Raw genomic sequence first — 16,038 nt, 5'->3', positions numbered from 1 at the left:
AAGTTTTACATTCGTTTAGGGTCCAGTTAATGTGAGGTAGATTGAAATCACCAAGAAAGATAAAAGTGTGTGGGCAGGATCTTGCCCATGTTAGTAATGAATTTAGCTTGTTTACATGTTCGATGTCATAATCAGGGGCTCTGTAACATAGTAAGAATCAAAATGTGATATTTAAGGACAGTTCACAGATGATGGTCTCAGGAAAAGCAAGCTCTTGGGTAACTTGGATATTTTTTAGATGAAATGACTTTTTTTTAGATGTAACGACTTTTTATAGAAGATAGCAACACCACCTTCTCTACGGATTTCACGGTCTGATCGGTAAACATGATAGTCTCTTACTGTGGTAATGGAGTCAAGGAGAGATGCATTGAGCTATGTTTCACAGACAAATATGATGTCGAATTTAGCCATATTTTCTTTCTTTCTTTGTATTTTATCATAAGAAGATATAGTCAGAAGCATAATCAATGAAGTGTTTTACATTTACATCATTTTACAGGATTATCAGTCAAAATGTAAATACCCTGTTTCTCCAACAATATGGCCTCCCCCAACAGGAAGTCCCAGCATGTTTTATAGGCATGAAATGAAATTAAGCCCCTCCCCCCCAAATTAAGGCCTATATTAAAACATGCGAAATGGGGGGGAATGGTGGGGGGGCTTGCCATTAGGAAGTACTTTTGTTGCACACCCGGATATGGTGCTGCCTGCATTGACCCCAATATGAAGTGCCCCACCAACGCCAAGATCAACATCCAAGCCATCGCCGCCCGCCCACCCGAAGATGCAAGGGGGGAGAATTAAGTCACCCCCGAAAAGACAGCCTAGCCATTTTTTCGGGGCTCAAAAAAAAATAAGACCCGGCCTTATTATATGAGAAACACGGTAGATAGAACCCTGTTAGATATTTGTTAGACAAATATCGCACAAGGTTTTTCTGCCAATCATCACCAATATTACCTTGTCACCTGAGTAGCTGAGCATAAAAATAGTTTCCCTTTCTTCCTTACAAACACTTGAAAGAAGCACACAGACCTCTTTACAATAAATAAAATACTGACAATGTAAAAGCCAAAAACAACATGCGGGACATTAGAAAGTTCAGTAGTGAAGTTGTGACCTTGGCACTACTGCTACTGTTAAATTCTAAGTTTAATAGTAAATTCCACAAACCGGCAGATGTCTTTTTATTCAAGTGCGTTTTTATTCAAGTGTGTTTTTATGTCTGAACTTTCAAAATAAAAGTCCATTATGTCATATATAAACATAAGATAACATAAGCAAATGCTTAGACCTATCTGAAATGTTGAATCCATATGGCTCTGGAACTGTAACAAGGAAACATCTGCAAAGGCAGAAAATGGATCAGGATTATCAATTTTAACTGTCCTCAACAAATTCAGGGGTGGGAGGGGTGTCTTTTTGTTTTTTTGTTTTTTTGCATTTAGTTCCAAACTTCATAAAATCAGTTTTGTTTGGCTTTCAATAACTTTGTTTTGTTTGGCGTCATTTCAAATCACCTTAGAGACCTCTTCACCATAATTGCATTTTGTTTATTTTCTTAAGCAATCATTCCCATAATAAATGCAATATTTCAAAATGATATTATCTAGGGCTGTGATGGCGAACCTATGGTACGCGTGCCGGAAGTGGCATGCAGAGCCATCTCTGCCAGCACATGAGCCATCACTCCAGAGCAAGTCTACTGCACAGGCACGCGTGCCACCCGCCCACCAGCTCATTGGCGAGTAGCTACTGCACATGTGCGGGGATGGGGCATGCGCAGGAGTTATGCATGCATGCGCCGAGATGTGTGGCGGGGGTCACGTGCATATGTGCAGGGGGCGGGGGCCATGTGCATTGGCTTATGGGTGCTGGTGTACGTGCACTTTGGCATGCGAGGATGGAAAGGTTAGCCATTATTGGTCTAGGGTGATAAACAAAAACAACTTCATCAGAGTTTACACCAAATATTCCTTCGTTATACTCAACTAAAATTCCAAATTAAATTTAGCAATGATTGCTAATTGGTAGATATAATAAATTAACTTCCAATCAAGTTAAAGGTTGCATACCAAAATTTCATGCTGGCTCTGGATACATGGGTTACATAAACTTATAGATAGTCCTCAACATATAACCACAATTGAATTCAATTTTTTTGTTGCTAATTGAGACCTTTGTTAAATCAATTTTGCCTCATTTTACAACCTTTCTTGCCACAGTTGTTGAGTGAATCACTGCAATAACAAGTTAGTACCATGGGTTGTTAAGTGAATCTGACTTCTCCATTGACTCTGCTTGTCAGAAAGTCACAAAAGCTGTTCGTATGACCCTGGGACACAGCAATTGTCATAAATATGAGTCAGTTGCCAAGCATCTGAATTTTGTCATTGTAACTTCAAATTGTCAGAAGGTCACAAAAGGGGATCACATGACCCTGGGACACTACAACCATCATAAATATGAACCACTTGTCCAAATGTAAATCAGGTAACCATGGGGATGCTGTAACAGTCGTAAATCTGAAAAATAGTCATAAGTCACTTTTTTCAGTGCCGTTCTAACTTCAAATGGTCACTAAATGAACTGTTGTAAGTTGAGGACTACCTGTATTACTTCTACTCCACTTTATTTTGAAGATGGTCTTCTATATAACCAATATAAGAATATATTATGTATGAAGCTGATCTAGAGCAAATAAGTAGTCATTAAATTCAACAACAGTACTAACATAATTATTTTTGTACTGTAAGCCAGTGATCCCCAACCTTTTTTATGCCGCGGCCCGGTACCGGCATCAGCTGGGCGCCACCATCTTTTTTTGATGAAAAAGTGCTTCCGGTGAGCTTTCTACCCGGAAAAGCTCACCGGAAGCACTTTTTCATCAAAAAAAGATGGCGGCGCCCAGCAACCAGCGGCCCAGTAGGACTTGTTCCGCAGACCGGTACTGGTCCGCGGACCGGTGGTTGGGGACCCCTGCTGTAAGCTGTATTAGAAATTCAAGAAATTCATAGTAACATTTAAAGTATGATGAAAATAGAATACATAGAAAAGGGGAAATAATCTGAAGAGAAATATGGAAAGGAGAAAGAAGACTAGCTCCCTTGTTTCCTGAAATATCTTTAAATGCCAAAAAGTTGGGATAAATAGTAAAAGAACATTTTTCTGATGATTGTTTGAAATCTTTCCAAAGATTGCTCACAGATCGAATCAAATTGCTGGAACGATAAAACAGATTTCTTATGTCCCTACACTATAAAACTAAAACTTGTCTTGGATTATGAAATATGGCCTCTACTGGAAGCATCTGTAAGGAATGGAGAAGACAGTATTTCTATCACCATAAGAGCAACAAAAACATGCCTAAGCTAGCTTACTTACTCTTGTCAAGATTCTTTGATTCTTAACAGAAATTTCCTCACTGTTTAAAATTTAGTTCTGCCATAACAAAAGATTGTGGCTTTTGCCAAACTCCTTGATGTGGGAAAATGGGAATTGAGACAAGACCAAGTAATCAAATTCTTTGACTTTTCACCTACAGTAAAATTTATGTAGTACTCTCCTCTCTAGAGAAAAGACAAAAGTCTAAATATTATACTATTGGCTAGCCAAGCCAATTAAGAATTATTTCTTAAGTCATTCAACTCTATTTACTTCTCATTATTATCTGTTCAAGTGAATACCTGAACAATACTTTTGAGGCAAAATCTGTACCAAGCACCACTACTGCAGGCAAAAAGTAGCTGGAGGAAGCAGCACAGACATCTCCCTGTGCCACAGTCTTAATCAGGATGGGAGCTCCCAGGGATGGCTTATTATCATTAAAATATAAACTCACTGTTCCCATAGAGAATAGTTTGGCCCTTAAGGAATTGGGTTCTGTCTAGATGCGGTGAGGTAAGGAAGAAAATATGTATCTAAATTTGCACTCTGGCCCTCACATGCTCTTTTCTGCAAGGGTTAAGCCAGAAAGTCTGTACCACGAAGCTTTATCTTGGGAATATTTTTGTAGCTTCAGGTTGTGTCATAAGGACAAACAGTGGGTGGATCTTCAGTTCATGCAGAGAAGTGTGTGACTGAGCCTTCAGGCTAATTACATGATAATTACAGATGTGAGTTCTGTGAAAACATGTAATGAGTGCATCTTAATGTTACTAATATTGGTAAAATATGTTGCTTAAGGAGTGTCAAAAGACATAGATGATTTGGGGATTTCCCCTTAGGTTTTCCGGTTCACCTAGGTTGTCTTGCACACTGAGAGCTGTTCCCAGGGCCAGTAGCTGGAATTCCTGCCTTGGGGGATAAGGGAATGCCATTTTCCCAGACTCCCAGAGCCAACACAGGTGCAAGGAATTGCAGCAACTTGCAAGCAGCAATTAAGGAACTGTTCGAAACAATATGAAACTAAAAGCAGTTCTTAAAAAGTTACATAAACCACCTCCAGAGAAGATTCTCACTGGTTAATTTCAATTTTCACACAAATTTCATAGTTAAAAGCAACAGCAGTGTTGCTGGTCATGAAGACCAGTAGGGAGCGTCAAACTGGGGCTCCACAGCTCATAATCCTGATGAATAAAATAACTTCAAATTGTACTAAAAGGATAAGATATTCTTTGCAAGGCCCTGAAATTCTTGTATTTTTTAAAATAATTTTGACCTAACCAACCAGTTCAGAATACACTTTTATTATATATTATATTATATATATCATATTGGTTTATTACACTGTTTTTTTGTAGTGAAATTACTTTAAAATTAAAACTATGAATATCAACACCTGCCCCCAATTTATAAATGAAAAATAAGGGCATATGCCCCATCAAATCTTTTTACTAACAAAATACTCAAAGCAATTAGGAATGAAATGTAAAGAAAGGAAATTAAATCTTTTCTTGTGATTACTAATCAAATAAAAACTCTTACCTTGGCACCACCCTAGTCTTAAGGTACAAGCACGCCAATTAAGAACCTAGAAAAAGTTGGATATGAATGTATTCCAGAGTGACAGTTTTTTGTTAATTATGTCATCTAGACTATCTAGAACAGGGGTCCCCAACCACCGGTCCGCGGACCGGTCCCGGTCCGTGGAACAAGTCCTACCGGCATGCTGGTTTGCTGGCGCCGCCATCTTTTTGATGAAAAAGTGCTTCCGGTGAGCTTTTCCGGGTAGAAAGCTCACCGGAAGCACTTTTCATCAAAAAGATGGCGCGCATAGCTCGTGAGCTTTTCTGGGTAGAAAGCCATTTCTACCCGGAAAAGCTCACGAAGCGCCGCCGCCATCTTTTGATGAAAAAGTGCTTCCGGTGAGGTCACTGGAAGCACTTTTTCATCAAAAAAAGATGGCGGCGCCCAGCTAATGCCGGTACCGGGCCACGCCATAAAAAAGGTTGGGGATACCGGGCCGCGGCATAAGAAAGGTTGGGGATCACTGATCTAGAAGACATATAACTAATTTCAAATGTTTCAAATTCAAATTCCTCCTCCAATAAATACCAACATTGATATACAATGTGGAAAGCACAATTATACATTTATTTTTAATTCATGGCTTTAATTCCTCAGCATACAACAACTTACTATTAAAATAACCACAGCTGTAGGAGTGGAAAGGAAGGTTAAAGAAAAGGCCCTACAATTATTATTATAATGATAATATATTTTTGTGCATGGATATAGATCTATAGACACATTATACAGATAAAATATAATGTAATATATAATGATAATAATGGAAAGCAGTTTGGTCTAGTGGTTAAAACATCAGACTAGAAAGGAGGAGATTGCATTCTTGAACATGAAAGCCAGCTAGTAACTTTGGGTGAGTCACTCTTTCTCAGCCTAACCCATCTCACAAGGCTGTTCTTGTGCAGAAAATAGGAGCAGGAAGGAGCATTAGATACATTCATTACCCTGAGTTACTTATGAAAAATAATATAGATGGGTTATAAATTTTACAAAAACTACATTTATCTGAAAACACGAAAATGCCAGTTTGTTTACATTACTGTGCTTGGTGACCCTCAAAGTGCAAATATGTTATTGGGTAAGCTAAATATATATTTTCAATATTATTAAGTGACAATATTAAAATATTTGCAAGCAGGCAGAAAAATTTATGATTACGTTGTTTCTATTAATGATATTCATACTACTTCAGTTAAGATTCTACCACAGACAGTGAAATCTATCCCTCCTAGCGATGCTGCTGGATACTGCCCGCCCATGAGGGAGGTGCTGAGCTGAACACAGACCAAACCGACATCAGGCCCAAGCAACAAGACAGTTGGTCATTTTTTGTCACAATGGATCCAATAGCCATCTCCCTCCTAATGCAGACATGACCCAGATCCTGCATTTGATCGCACGAGATGGCATTTGACGATCCAAAAAGTGGACCCTGCACCTGCGGGAATAATGCTAGGAAGATGATGAATGATGAGTTACATTCCATCATCACAAAGTCCATGCTATTTAACAGGAGACCCCAAAGCCTCTATCACAGAAGACTATGAGAGTGAGGCTTTTTCGTTCTTCTCATATCCTTTCTCATTTGCCTTTCAGTAATCTATTCTGTAGGACAAATTAATCATGGGAATTCCCAGAGGGGGAAAAAACTACATTTAAATGTTGCAAATGTATAAAACATAGCTCCCCCACTAGCCAATCAGACATTAACTTCTTTTCCTCTTGCAATGGGAATTGCAAAATTAGATAAATACCATTAGATTAGTAAATTAAATAAATAGTTTCTGCCTGTAGGGCATGTCGGCTCCGACAAAGTAGGATTAGAACACTGATAACTTTGGCTGATTGCTATCTTTGCTGAAAATATTAGATGGCACACCTTTCTTCAAATGATCTATATTCTTTAGTAATTCTCATTTAGATTAGTTTTTAAAGATACATGTACTTTTAAAAGACAGAGTGTTTAAATATGATTTCAGAAGACTACAATTATATACCTATATTTCAATCTGAAATTGTATATTCCAAATACTTGATTTCAAGTATTACGTTTCTCTTTCAAATTCCAAATATTATCTAAATTAGCCAAATCAGTTTTGACTTTATTTAGAATACCTGCATAGGTGTCACTGTTAGAGGTAAATGATTTCAACTGAGTACTATCAAGAAAAGAAATTAGTTGAACATTAGCTGTGTGAATCTGCCCTCAGAGACATAAAAGCAGAGTACGTCAGCACCACACCTATTATGAAATCTGAAAATTCCTGTACAAGGTCGCCTTCAGGCATCTGTAAGGATTCCTAGGGAAAACTGCTTGCCTATAGATATAAATGGATATAACTCAAATAACCGAATGAAGTGCAGTAAAGCTCCGCATTGTTCTTTTTTTAAAAAAAAGCATTGTTGTTAAAAGTTACAATTAAAAAAATGAAAACTAATACAAACTAAAAAAGAAAAAAGTTCCAAAAAAATAATAGAAAGAAAATTGGAAAGGAAGAAAAAAATAAGAATATGGTAAAGAATAAAAAGAATATAAAGAAATGAATTCTTCATCACAAGTATAAATAATTTTAATAAATTATCACTTCTTTTAAAATACAACAAATAATCTCTTCTTCCCATATTTTATGCAAGCATTCTAAATAAATCTACTGGGAGAAAATTGCTTGAAACATTTTGGAGCTAAAAATGGTCAAAAGGGAGATGCCCTCCTTGCTTTCAAGCAAACCATTAATTCTTAAAAAAGGGGCAAACTTTATAAGCGCAAACCAGCCTTTTTCACTATTCTTTTAAGGAAAACCTAGTAATGATTCCAATTTTCACCCTTCAAGTATTATGAATCCTGACTATAAGAGAGTGAAGACTCTGAATTTCAATGCTTTCTTCAAAAGATATTTGTTCAGCTCAGACAAAGAAAATCCAGGTGATACCCTCTCAATGGTGGGACAAAACATTATCAGTGGGATATTAAAAATAACCAATTAATCACAAGGAAGAACTAATGCCGTAATCTCTACCAGATGTTTTTTGGCTCCAAACAGCAGCTCAATGATATTTCTATTCAGAGTTCCGACTTCTTACCCTGTGTTTGCTAATGTACATCTTTGTAGACCAGTCAATCTTTCCAATTCTGGGGAGACACTCTTTTATGTCTGAATTACACCTCTGGATGAGTTTCCTAATCTTGTAGATTAGTATTAAGGTTTCCCTCACATAACACAGATTGTTGTGAGGAGATGAGAATGCTATAAAAGTTACTACTAACTCCTGAGAAAAGCTAGGATACAAATCTCGCAAATGAACAAAATAAATAGGCCACTGACCAGTACAAAGAATAATTTTATCCTGAAAATCAATGGCTCATTTGGAAATACTCAGTGGAAATACAACAGCATTAAATAGGCATCAGTCAACACAGTGGTCAAAAGAGTACATAATCATTTGGGTTTTTGTTTCACTGTCTTTTTATTGTTATAAATGAATAACAGAACATGTAGAGATAATTGGGGCTGAGGTTCTGAAAACCTAAGAGACCTAAAAGTCTCTGCACAGACCTGGTCTTGGCCATTTTCATTGTAGGAACCCAGTTAGGAAGAGGGAACAATCTAAATCACAGTGTGGCTTTTAGAAGCTGTTAGACACTGGCTTGCATGGCTTTCCCACCCACACAATTAGAAGAGAAAAGTAAAAGTTTCTCAGACAGAATAAAGACTGCACTAAAAGCCATGCTAGTATTCCTTTTCAGATAATGGGCTCCATCGCTGAAATATATACAATTGTCACCTTATGCAATTGGACCTGAATGTTTCAAGAATTTTATTATTAATACAAAATAATCAACATTCAATATTTTTGCCTGACATTGGGGAAATATTTTTCCCAAAGTTGAAATATGTTATTCATTTCAGAACTGATAAACATGGGAGGGAATAAGGGAAAGAGGAGGAGAAAGAAAGAGATAATGGAAGCTTCATATTTGTCTGTGTACAGAACCCATCTGAAATTGTTTTGTGCCACTTTCACATTCTGCAAGGATGCTGTAATCCAGGGGTCTGTGCCATACTTGTAAAATGGACTTAACAGCTTGCTGCTAATTCATAACAAATCCGTTTCCAATAAAACATTTTTCCCACAGAAGAAAAAACTGTCTTCCAAATAGTTTGAAATATCATTAGAAAAGGTTGCAAAAATTCTAACAATCATATCACATACAGAACAATATGATGCCATTTAAGTAGCAATAGTCAAATTTTTGCTTTCCATTCTCTATATTCCTTCCTTGTGGTGATCAAACTCTTTCTAGTAAATTGTTTGTTACATTTTATGAACTTATCTCAGTAAATAACATATGGATACAAAGAACCACAAAAAATCACTGATACTCAACAACAGGTGTTGGGCAAAAAATCATTTTTCCCTTTTTATGTGCAAAAATCATATCAAGTGTGTTGCTCATAACCTTTGAAACTAAACAGATTATATACACTGAATACTTTTACAGATGTATACTATGCAACTGATGCAATAGTTGCATAGTATACATCTGTAATGGATGGATTTTTCACTATAAAATGGCTCACATTTAATGAGTCTATACTTAACACTGGCTAAAACTTTATGGGCTCATATTTTTCTGTCAAAATGTAAGTGTGTGATGGAGAAAACTTTTTGTTAAGAATCTCAGCAACATTTAAAGTATGTCTCCATTTTTGATCAAATTTGGAACATTAGTTTTGGTATCTCCATAAACTCTACAAAGAGTTATTTTAAGGCTTCAGTCTCTGTAAAGAACTCTGCATGGTCTCTGCACTTCTGTGAACAAATACCAGTAAGTTGTACAATTGATTTAAAGCTCAATATCCCATGAGATTGACTTTACTTAGTTGATATAATAGAAAAAGATCTTAAATTCAGTTCTACAGATTTAGGACAACTTGCCACGACCAACTTGCCACGGCCAATTCACTGGAGGATAACTGAATGTGAGATAACTGTAGACCCACTCCTCTCTTAATATTATTATTCATATTAATATTATTAATAATAATAAAATCCCAATAATTTTAATAAAACTAAGGAAGAGGTAGATGGACAACTTAATCATATTAAGAGACATTCATATTTAATGCACTGTTATCTCGTATTGAGTTGTCCCATGGCAAGTTGTCTTGTGGTGAGTTGTCCACAATAAGTTGGCCCATTCTACAGTTCTAGTCTAGAATTACATGTAACGCTTCCTGTCAGGTGAAAAAGAATGGATCCGCACATGAGAGTTCAAGCTAACTACTTTATTGTATTCTGCCTATAATATAGGAATCTCCCTGGGCTGTTTGTCTTCCCTTGGGAGCTGATAGATACAGTTTCATGGAGATTAGGTGAGGTCAACAATTCAAGCCTAACTCCCTACTTGATTCCTCCTCACTGCCTGCTGGGTGTTTCCCAATACTTATAAAACAGACAACTAAAATGTTTAAAGCCAGAAAGCAGTCAGGTGAAACCTGTTTATAGGATCGGATCATAGCTGCATTCATAATAACTAATTTTAGGGTTAAGAGATACGTGTTGCAAAAATTCAACTAACACACCCCTAAAAATAATTTGAGACCACAGTTGTTGAGCATCAGGCAACTTACAAGTTTAAAAAAATATTGTAATTTTACAAGCAAATTATCCAAAGAAATGCCTCTCTTGTTAGGAGATAAACCTATAAACCCTTACTTAATACTCTAAGACATTTGATACAAGACATGGCTTACTCTAAAACTGCATGAGTGGCTGCCTGTGCATGGTAACGATACAAGAGGAGGCACTGGTCAACTCGAAACACTTCTCCGCCTTTTCGAAGATGTTCATAAAAGAAGAGCAGATCCTCTGGGGTCCCCTGCAACAGACCATACTTCGTACAGAATGAAAGAAGTTGATACAGTAAATTATTATTTTCAAACACCTATAGCAATATAAATGTAATATAACATATTAGAACCTATGAATAAATTTATTTAATGGATCTTCAGAAGTATTTTCTATGGCTAATCTGTAGTAAAGGAGATGAGGAAACTTTACACTACTGGAAATATTTGGAAAAAACATTTGATTTCTGTTTGATTTTTGAGAGCAAAAATGCCCCTCTCCCAAATCTTTAAAGAACATAATATAGCTGTGCACTATGAAATTGAGAGAAACTGTGAGAAACCAATACTTTGGCAAAAATATCATAAATGTATACCATAAATGTCACCGAACCTCGACAAGAATAAACAAAAATTGAGTACTTTAAATTTCTATGATCATTTCAGGATGTGAGATGAAATATCAATAAGAGCCATGTATACCATCTTTCTTCGTATCAGACACATAATGTCAAAATCCTATTCTCATTTTCTATCATTATTTCATATAAATGAAAATGATCAATAACTTTTGTTTGAATATAGCGACAGTATGGTCATGTGACAATATAAAACAAAGCATATAATCCTCAAATATTTTCAAGATATTGTTCATTTTTAAACCTGCTCTATTACAAGCTGTCATGAGACCATGCTATGTAAACAAATTTGGTTTATAGAAAAGACATACAAGATTAGTGGCATAACAGTGAAAATGAATCATAGAACTAACATACATGTTAGGTGGCAAAAATAGTGGACAGAATATGCTATTTATTTATATCAGAGGTTCTAGGGAGATAGAAAGCACAGCATTCTGTTTTGTTGAATTCTCAGTTGTTCTAAATACTTTTGCACCCTAAAATGTTTCATAATAGTCCTAAGAATAATTATTTAATTTATAAATTGCTGCTTAACTCCCAATGTCATTCTTCATATTTTTATGCTTTATTTTTATTGCTCACAAGTAAGCAGCTCCAAGATCTTTTCCTGCTAAAGAGTAAAGTTGAATTATTTCAAATGAAGAGTATTTAAATAAAATTCAATTATGAAAACATTATAATATGTTGTATTTTGTTTAATTTTGGGCATTCTTTATTGAAGACAAAATAATTATATCAAATGATCAAGCCTTCTCTTCAGTTTTTACTGCATGGGACCTTAGTTTCGGATAGATAGATGGATGTCCAATATAGAAACAAGTAAAAAATGATCAGAATTATTTAAAAGAACCTCCTACCAGGAAACTGAGACAGTTTAACAGTATCTCTTGAAATTTTTGTAATTTATAAAACTAAATTCTAATCATTTTTTTCATTCCAGTCTTTTGTATAAATGTTTAAAGAATCTATAGTATTAACTAAACTAAACTAAACTAAACTAAACTAAACTAAACTAAACTAAACTAAACAGCTCAATTCCACCTTTATCTTAGTGTTCATATTTGCCAAGTGGCAAAGGCAGAAGCAAGAGAAACCACAAAAATTGACATGACCTAATGCAAACCCAAAGGAGCAGCTTAATTTGAAATAATTTGTATATATCAGGTCTAACTATATTGACCAGCTTTTTATCATTCAAGGGTTTCCTGAGCTTTTTACCCTGCAAATATTTTAGCATGGATGATTTGGCCCTTTTTCATTATTCAGCTGCATGATTCTCTCTGAGATCTAATATTCAGATATTATTCTGAGTATATGTACTTTTTATGCAGGAATTGAATATTAATATTTTCCCAATACTGTATACAGATAAACAACTAGTAAGTATGAAAGGACATAAAAATTGGTTTCTGTAGGAGCCACAGATATCACAGATGCAACACTACTGATTGAAAAAGTCTGCTTATTTTTTGCCATTGGGTAGGAAGAACTGTGTGATAACTCAGCTGTAGCTTTCCAGTAACCTCTGCAATATTTTGATGCTGAAAAGAAGTATCTTACATAGGTTTCTATCAGGTTTACTAAGAAGGGTAATAAAGAATATAGCAGAGAATAATGAATACTTGCAGTGGGAATGTGAAAAACAATATAACCACCAGAAAAAGAAAACACCAGTTTCTTCAACCTACATTCTAGTGAGATTTATTTTTCCCTTGTGCTCAACATTGTGGTGATGCTATGTCAATGGCAAAATTTAACCTGGCTTCTGTTCTTCATGTCATGCTCCAAGTTAAGTCAAGTTAACCACATGGTTCTAATTACAGAGCAACATGCTGCCCAAGTTTTTTTGTGTGCATGTGTATGTTGCCACATGAATATTTGTAGAATTTATTGCACCATATACCATTCCCAGTGCTTACATATTTCCCCATTCAAACTATTACTTTCACTAGATTCCATAATTAAGAATACTGTGATTTAAATGTTCTGTGACTTATTTCGGCACCAATGTATGGAAGTACTACTGTAAAATATGTATATATTTCCATGTCAAAATGGAAAGGGGCCCACTTCAAATAAAAAGGGTTACAAATTTGAAAAGCCTGGTTACCATAATACGGAAATAATTAAGAGCTTATTAATTATATATCAATGAACTACCAATGAACAGCTTGGTAGTTATATATCTTCAGAAACAAGTGTTGCTACTGATATGTTACCGTGTTTCTCATATAATAAGGCTGGGTCTTATTTTTTTTTTGAGCCCCGAAAATGGCTAGGCCGTCTTTTCAGAGGTGACTTAATTTCCCCCCCTTGCATCTTCGGGCGGGCGGTGACGGCTTGGATGTTGACCTCGGCATTGGTGGGGCACTTCGTATCGGGGTCAATGCAGGCAGCACCATATCTGAGTATGCAACAAAAGTACTTCCTAACGGCAAGCCCCCCACCACCACCATTCCCCCCCATTTCGCATGTTTTAAAATAGGCCTTAATTTGGGGGGAGGGGCTTAATTTCATTTCATGCCTATAAAACATGCTGGGACTTCCTATTGGGGGAGGCCATATTGTTGGAGAAACAGGGTAATTGTGATAAGGATAAATACTTATTCAGAAAGAAACGTAACACTTTAAAGCAACTTTAATCCAAAGAACATCTATTGAAAAAAATGTGCTCATTGGGAGCTACAGCAGAATAAAAAGCACATTAAATTGGGCTGATAGGATTAAAAATATCAGCCTAATATTGACTTTTAGAACAAGACAATCTCATCTATACAGAACCCTCAAAAACACCATTACAATCAAGGAACACAGGCCAAACACAGGTATATGTATATCTGAATCAAGGAACACAGGCCAAACACAGGTATATGTATATCTGAACAGTTATCACCATGATACTCATATATTTACAATTTCAAATCACTTATCTGTATTATTTCTTAACAAATCTCAGGGTCTTACTTTTCTATATGCTTGCAGACACATTCATGCAAAGGAAGGTCAATGATCAATGTATAGTTTTCATAATGGTTTCAAACTCTGGTTCTTCCTGGAACTGCCACCAAAGACATGTCTATAAAACCTATTACAACAATTCATTCATCTAATGCTTAGCCTTAGACTTTCCCCAAACCATACAAATCCAGTTAAGAATTTTCCTAGCTTTGTGGCTGAGCCCAAGAGTTATGCCCTGATAGGTTTGTAAAGTATACTGGCCCAATCTCAAAGCAGGAAATTGCTTGGTTATTTTGAAAAACAAAGTTAAAAGATTAACCTCCCGAAACAAAAATATGTGAGCAGCCACAGTTCACTTGGAAAGGAGTAAACATCAAGTAATGGATTTGATTAATTACCCCAGCATGCTTAACAACATACTATTAAAGGCATACTGTTAAGAAGGGCTTGTTTTAAAGAAATTTATACGCTTTTTTATTTATTTACATTTATAACTGTAAATATTCATTTTCTAACTTCTAATGTTTTTCTTGTGACCTTATTGAAATATATGCTATGTAGTTTTCTCTTTTCAATTTTTCTCCTTAGCGCTGAGCAGAATTAAGGACAAACCCCATCTAAAGATGTTTCAGTTTCCATTAAACTTTCTCTTTCTGGGATGCTGATATATTTTCTGAAATACAATAAAATATATAATTATGTTGATAAATTTCAGAAAATCAAATTAATTAACCAAATTAATTCAATTCAGGCAGCTTTTCTTGCATCCACTTCCCATTTGTTCTGCTGGAAAAAATATCTTCTAATTCTTTTACATACAGGATTCATACTTTGCCCTTTTTGGCATTCATTCTATGTTCAATTCTTTCCTTTTCCTCCATGTCAATTTTCTGCTGAGATTCATCCAACACTATACAATAATATGCCCCTTATTCAAAACTGGAAAGTCTTGTCATTTTTGTATCAGTCACTAATTATCTAAATCTTTCATCAGAAATAATCTAAATAGTTATATTTTAGCTCTATAGTTCATTGTCACATGTATCGATGGATTTATGCTTAAACCGCAGTTTAAACAACTGGATCTTTTTCTAAAGAGATGTACATAAAATCATTCACCATTCTTACTTATTCTTGAGACTGTAACTGGTCTCTCCACAGTTGCTTTGTTCCATTCCATTCATTTATGTCACCAAAGAAAGTAATTATTCCCCTGTATCAATAAGTCAGAATACTGCAAATTTCCCCAAAACTCCATTTATGCTTCTTTTCTTATCACCATTTACTGTTGGAAACATGCAAGTATCATCAACCTATGAAATCCTGTTTTCATACAGAGAACTCCATGATAATAACTTTACGCTAAGCTGGAGAGATGCCCATTTTATCTTCTTGCATTGGATTTTTTGTGAAATTGTATTTCTTACATCTGCATATCTGTCTTTTAAATTATAACTCATCTTATGTTCCTTTGCAGAACAGCAATATGTAGCAATATACATACAGAAGTCTTCCATCTTATATAACATGAGTTCATTATTGTAGGATTTCATATGTAATGTCTGACATCACTTCAATACACTACTTTGCACTGAAGTTAGTAGAAGGTGCCATTCAAAACAATTCCATCATGTGTAATGCTGTATTATGTAAGTACCTTCTGAGTCAATTCTCAAATAGAAGCTGTGATTCACACAGTTTTGTGATATCTCTTTCAAATGCCATCTAGGGCCCTGTGTCTCAGAATAAGTCACAGGGTTCAGTGATAAGTGAACTATTTAAAATGCTGTGTTAACATTGGGAAAATTCTAGAGTTACTTGTTGTGAAAAAGCTGATG

General features: G+C 35.6%; 1 protein-coding gene across 8 annotated transcripts in view; it reads right to left on the bottom strand.

The window, feature by feature from the left end:
* Positions 1-16,038, bottom strand: part of QTGAL (queuosine-tRNA galactosyltransferase) — a 147,796-nt gene that overhangs the window by 28,506 nt on the left and 103,252 nt on the right. For all 8 annotated transcript variants that reach the window (XM_087955686.1, XM_087955687.1, XM_087955689.1 and 5 more), the window contains one exon: positions 10,728-10,852. In XM_087955686.1, coding sequence (XP_087811812.1) covers positions 10,728-10,852 — 125 coding nt within the window. The remainder of the gene's footprint in view (positions 1-10,727; positions 10,853-16,038) is intronic.

The sequence above is a fragment of the Notechis scutatus genome, chromosome 2 (assembly GCF_049901735.1).
Source record: "Notechis scutatus isolate UNSWTSFEM ecotype Mainland chromosome 2, rNotScu1.2, whole genome shotgun sequence".
NCBI lineage: Eukaryota > Metazoa > Chordata > Lepidosauria > Squamata > Elapidae > Notechis > Notechis scutatus.
The sequence above is the reverse complement of the archived record's forward strand: the minus strand, read 5'-3'. Positions and strand labels throughout refer to the sequence as shown.